The following is a 5,894-nucleotide window of genomic DNA, read 5'->3' on the forward strand; positions in this document are numbered from 1 at the left end:
AGCCAGACATGGTGGGGCAGGTTGTGATGGTGCCTCTGTACTCCAGCCTGGGCGATGAATTGAAACCCTGTCTCAAAATTTTTTTTAATCATTAAAAAAAATAAAAAAGAAGTTTATATACTATTTCATTTGTTCTTTCCTCCTCCATAGAAATACAGATCATTTTACAAGCAGGTTAAACATGGAGGGTGCTTTGTACTTGTTTTATTCAATCCAAAATACCTAACATTAAGTGTTCTTCATTGTTAAAATTATTTACTATTCAGAATGTACCACGGCCAGGCCAGGTGCAGCGGCTCACTTGTGCCTATAATCCCAGCACTTTGGGAGGCCAAGCAGGGCAGATCATCTGAGGTCAGGAGTTCGAGACTAGCCTAGACAACATGGCAAAACCTCATCTCTACAAAAAATTAGCTGGGCATGATGGCACGTGCCTGTAGTCCCAGCTACTGGAGAGTCTGAGGTGGAGGGATCACCTGAGCCTGGGAGGTCGAGGCTGCAGTGAGCCATGATCATGCCCCTGCACTCCAGCCTGGGTTACAAAGTGAGATCCTGTCTCAAAAATAAAAATAAAAATAAAAAATAAATAGAAAACTACTAATCCTGCCCAACTAGAATTTCCACTCAACGCCAATAAAAATTTGAATATCAATTCCCAACCTGAAGTCCCTTAACCCTTCTAGAAGGGAAGGGAACCAACACTTGGTGAGCATTTAATACAGATCTCTAAAAAAGAGTAATAGGTGTCCTGGAAATACGCCCAACATTTCAAAAAAAGCTGAATACAAATTACACATATGCTGAAGTAAAATTCCGCAGGTTATTAATAAATGAAGACTGGTAAATCTTTCAAGATATTATTTCACCACAATATTACTCTAAATGTGTCCTCCTCTGGTACTTATTCAAAAGACATATAATATGATGCTATGTACTGTAATGGATCATGTACAAAATCCTACTGAAATACAATGGAAGGAGGAATTAGTTCTGCTTAGAAAGACTTCACAGAGGGAATATCTCAGCAGAATCTGGAAGGATAATTCAGCTCTCTGGGCTGCAGATGCCTCCTAAGTGTGTTTCTGGTTACAAAAATTCACAGAATTGAATTTGGGTAAGTCTTTAAAGATCACCTAGTCCTGAGGTTTTCCACCTTTATTTTAAACTAATAACATCTTTTCTTCAAAAGTCTAATTGAAACTCCAGTATATAAAACAGGTAATATGGAAGAACTGCTCTTTTGAAAGGGGAGGGTTATTGAAAAACACTGTTGTTCTAACTAACCCCCTTCGTTTTTAAACTAAGCTGAAACACTAAGAAGGACAATGACTTGGCAAAAGCCATATAAAGACAAAAACACAACAATTACTCAAAGAACAACTCTTAAGCATTATCTCCTCTCTGAAGTTTTTCCTTTCTCCCCCGGTGGAATTTACCAATGTATTTCATTCCTCAGTATATCTAGGACGTACTTCCATTATGGCTTCTATAAAACTTTAGTGTCCTAATTTTATTTATTTGTTCTTTGAAACAGCTAAGGGATCTTCCTACCTCAGCTTCCCAAGTAGCTGGGTCTACAGGCACACACCACCACACCCGGCTAATTTTTTCTGTGTAGAGACAGGATCTCACTATGTTGCCCAGGCTGGTCTCGAACTCCTAGGCTCAAGTGATCCTTCCAATTCCGTCCCCCAAGTGCTGGGATTACAGGCATGAGCCACCATAACAGTCTCTAATTTTTTTTTTTTTTTTTAAATGTGTCTGTGTCTCTCTCTACTGTTTTCCCTGAAGGCATGTACTGGCTCAATCATTTTTGTATATTCACCCAGACTAACATTTATTACATTGACCAAGTTTCAGAAAATATTTAATCTAGCTTGGTGCCTGGCACAGAGTAGGACTTAATAGGTATCTGTCAAACAAATTTACCAAAAATGAGGTCAGTAAATGAAATAACACATCTAAGGCAGTTACAACAGTAGCTGAAACATAGTGTATATTCCATAAACATTAGTTATTATGTAACTTTATATAGACAGGAAAAAACCCTGAAACCATTATTGAACATTTGATCTGGAAGGCAAAAACTAAGCACCTTTAATCAAGTTTTCAACTTGCTAATTTATATATTGCCAATACAGGCTGAGTATCCTTTATCTGAAACACTTGGGACCAAAAGTATTTCAAATTTTGGATTTTTTTGGATTTTGGAATATTTGTGTATACATAATGAGGTATCTCGGGTATGGGACCCAGTATAAATACAAAATTCATTTATGTTTCATATATACCTTATAAACATAAACTGAAGATAATTTTATACAATATTTTTAATAATTTTGTGCATGAAACAAAGTTTGTGTACATGAACCAACCATCAAAAAGCAAAGGTGTTAGGTGTGGACTTTTTCACTTGTGGTGTCATGTTGGCACTCATAAAGTTTTGGATTTCCAAGCATTTTGGATTTTTGGATTAGGGATACTCAACCTGTACAACCACCTCTTTGATGAGAAAGCAAAAATTTAGCTCATTTATAAAGATCTCTTGACTCTGGCAGCCTGGGGGAAATGTATTTAGACTTGAAGTGACAGGAGAAATTAGGCTGGTCCTAAACTTGGGGCTAAGTCACTTCTTTCTAGACCTCAGTTTTGGTCATCTGTCAAAGAGAGGTGGTGGGAAGTGGAAAAGATTATAAGGTTCTTTCTTGCTCTAATGCTGTAGGGGCTTACAACAAATTTAGAGCTAGAATCCTTCAGTTTTCAATTCACATGAGCAAGAACTTTGTAAAAAATCAGCAAATGGGCTGGGCGCAGTGGCTCACGCCTGTAACCCCATCACTTTGGGAGAAGAGGCGGGCGGATCACGAGGTCAAGAGATGGAGACTATCCTGGCCAATATGGTGAAACTCCGTCTCTACAAAAAATACAAAAAATTAGCTGGGTATGGTGGCGAGCACCTGTAGTCCCAGCTACTGGAGAGGTTGAAGCAGGAGAATCGCTTGAACCCGGGAGGCGGAGACTGCAGTGAGCCGTGATCGCACCACTGCACTCCAGCCTGGTGACAAAGCTGTCTCAAACAAAACAGACTCTGTCTCAAACAGACTCTGTCTCAAACAAAAAAAAGAAAAAAGAAAAAAAGAAAAAAGAAAAAAAAAAAAGAAAGAAAGAAATTAGTAAATGATACACTGAATTTGGTGTCAGATAGTAGGGGTCATTATACCAGCTCTGTTATTATTTAGCTGTGTGATTCGAAGCAAGAAGCAAACCCTCTGGGTCTCAATTTCCTCAATCTGTTCAACAAAGTTGTTGGACAATATAAACTCTATTTAAAATACATCAAAGTCCAGGCCGGGCACAGTGGCTCATGCCTGTAATCCCAGTACTTTGGGAGGCCAAGGCAGGAGGATTCCCTAAGCCCAGGAGTTTGAAATTAGCCTGGGCAACATCGCAAGACCCAGGCTCTCATTAAAACACACACACACACACACACACACAAGATACATCATAGTCATGATACTCCATGAAATAAGCTACCTCTGAAGGAGATATTCAGGTGGGGACTGAATCACCGATTATTAGAAATATTTAGAGGACTCCCGCACAAACCAAAAGTACAGAATTTCAAGATTAGAAGAAACCTTACAACTCACCCAACTGAGACCCAAGTCCTCTCTAATATATTCCTGGAAGAGGTCGCCCAACCATTTTGGTAACGGAGAACTACCCATGGAAACAAGCCACTTCAATTTAGGCCAAGTATGATGCAAAGTTACTTTACTGAAGCCACACCATCCTCTGGTAACTTTCGTCCACTAGTTTCATCTATCACTTAAGCGTCCCTCAAATATTTTGGATAGTGATAATACGCCCCTTAAATATCCTGTCCTCCAAAATTAAAGTACCCAACTCCGTCAACCTTTTCTGGTAACATGATACCAAGACTCCCTCACCATTCAGGCTGCGTTCCTCAAAGAAACCTCCATTCTTGCTTTAGCGACTGTATTCAAATGACTCGATAAGCTTCTCCCATTCTGACATCTTAGAACCCAAGATTTCCCACTTGCCCAGCTGACACCACAGGGAAGCCTCTAATCACGCTTGCCACCTCCACCCACGAAAGCATTTGGGGTGGAAAGTGTGCCCTGTTGCTCCACTGGGAGACATGGAGACAAGAAGTCACGGCGGCACCGACAGAGAAGCCGGCACACTGTTCGCCTCCCCAGTGCAAGCCTCCTCCCTCACCGGTATTGCTTGGGGTCGCTGGGAGACTTGACGATCTCAGGGTCCCCGGCATTACTGAGAGACCCCCTCCGTCCCTCTTCCTCAGATTCATCCGCTCCTAGACGGGCAACCCGGCTGTTCTCGCCCAGATCCTGTCCATTGGGCTGCAGGTCAGGGCAGCTGCAGGTAGACTTCGCCTTGTTCCTTCCAGGCATGGCCAGAATAGGAAAGGATCTGGCAGGAGCAGAGTCTTCGCACCGACCCCGCGCTTCGATTCGCCAGAGCGCCGCGAGCTCCCGCCCGGCCTCACACAACTTCCTCCGGGTGGCACAGACTGCAGCAACAGTGACTTTCCTCAGCATTCACCACCAAGCTGGAGCGATGGACATCCCGCTTCCCAGGACCCACCTCCTCCGCGTTCCAGAGGCGGTGGCGGCCGGCCGGCGCTGGTGCTGCCGCAGCCGCGGGGAACAGGCCTGAACCCCTCCCCCAACCTAGTCTCCCTCACGCCGACTTCCCTCATCCCTCCGCCCTCCCGGCCGCCGATGACGCTCCTCATTTTAGCCAATCATGAGGCAAGAAAGTAGTCACGCTCACGTAAGCAACCAATGAGAACAGGAAAGGAGAGGAACCAACGTGACCCGGACTGATTCTCGGAACAACCAGCGAGCATTTCGAAACCCAAGTGGGCGGGGCGAGGGGGAAGAGGCGGAGAGAGTGGCGCGGAGGACGACGGAAGAAGGGCACCTGGCGCGTTTATGACGTACGCAGGGAGTGTTTTGTAACAACCACTGAGTAGTCCTCCGCGTCTCATAGCAAAATAGTCCCCTAATGAGAAAACTGAGAAACGAGTGCAGAGAATTAATTCCAAAGTTTTAAAATTTCCCATTCGTGTCATAGTTTGAGTACCCTACCCCTCGGACCCGGGGCAAGCCTTCGGCTGTAACTTAGCACGTAAAAAACCAGAACGCCGGAAGTATTTTCCTACACCCGCCGGATGGACGCTGCTTCCCAGCGCCGCAAATACTAATTGGCTCTTCTTTACCCTACAGCCGGCCGTACGCTGGTGGGGTTTCATCCTCAAGGCCTAAGAAAGTGCTAAAAAGACCGGTCTGGACGTGCTCACTCTTCTGTGCGAAAACATTTTTTAGCTCCTCCAGCCTACTGTTAAATTCGGCCAATTTTTGAGCAGCTACAGCGTCTGCTGCCCTCAAGTCTCCTTTCGCAGTTTTTCCCGCTAGCAATGGCCTTTGGTGAGCAATGTAAAATGTGACGGAAATACAAACATAAATGAAAGCTAAAAAGCAGCCGAAATTAATAAGATGCGCTATACTGACACCATGGGGTAAGAGATCCTAGCTCATGCATATGAATGAATGGAGAAAGACTTGAAGCAGGGAGATGTGTTGGTAGTTACTGTATCTTCGAGGTTTTCGAGACCTTTTTTGAGTTCCAAATGCAAGGAATACAACCATGAACAAAATAAAACTTGCCTTAGGCTGGGCGTGGTAGCTCACACCTATAATCCCAGTACTTTGGGAGGCCGAAGCGGGAGGATTGCTTGAGCCCGGGAATTTGGTACCAGCCTGGGCAACATGGTGAGACCCCCGTCTCTACAAAATTCTTTTTTTAATTTAGCCAGAGAGGGTGGTGGTGCGTGCATGTGGTCCCAG

General features: G+C 44.0%; 1 protein-coding gene across 3 annotated transcripts in view; it reads right to left on the minus strand.

Moving 5' to 3' along the window:
* NRD1 (nardilysin (N-arginine dibasic convertase)) overlaps positions 1-4,928 on the minus strand; it is a 99,122-nt gene extending 94,194 nt beyond the window's left edge. For 2 of the 3 annotated variants that reach the window (XM_011973752.1, XM_011973750.1), the window contains exon 1: positions 4,243-4,928. In XM_011973752.1, coding sequence (XP_011829142.1) covers positions 4,243-4,583 — 341 coding nt within the window. In that variant the 5' untranslated portion in view covers positions 4,584-4,928. Of the gene's footprint in view, positions 1-3,950; positions 4,009-4,242 lie in introns of those variants that run through there. The other variant, XM_011973753.1, reaches the window with a different exon arrangement.
* Between the last annotated feature and the right edge of the window lie 966 nt (positions 4,929-5,894).

The sequence above is a fragment of the Mandrillus leucophaeus genome, unplaced genomic scaffold (assembly GCF_000951045.1).
Source record: "Mandrillus leucophaeus isolate KB7577 unplaced genomic scaffold, Mleu.le_1.0 Scaffold14, whole genome shotgun sequence".
Lineage (NCBI taxonomy): Eukaryota > Metazoa > Chordata > Mammalia > Primates > Cercopithecidae > Mandrillus > Mandrillus leucophaeus.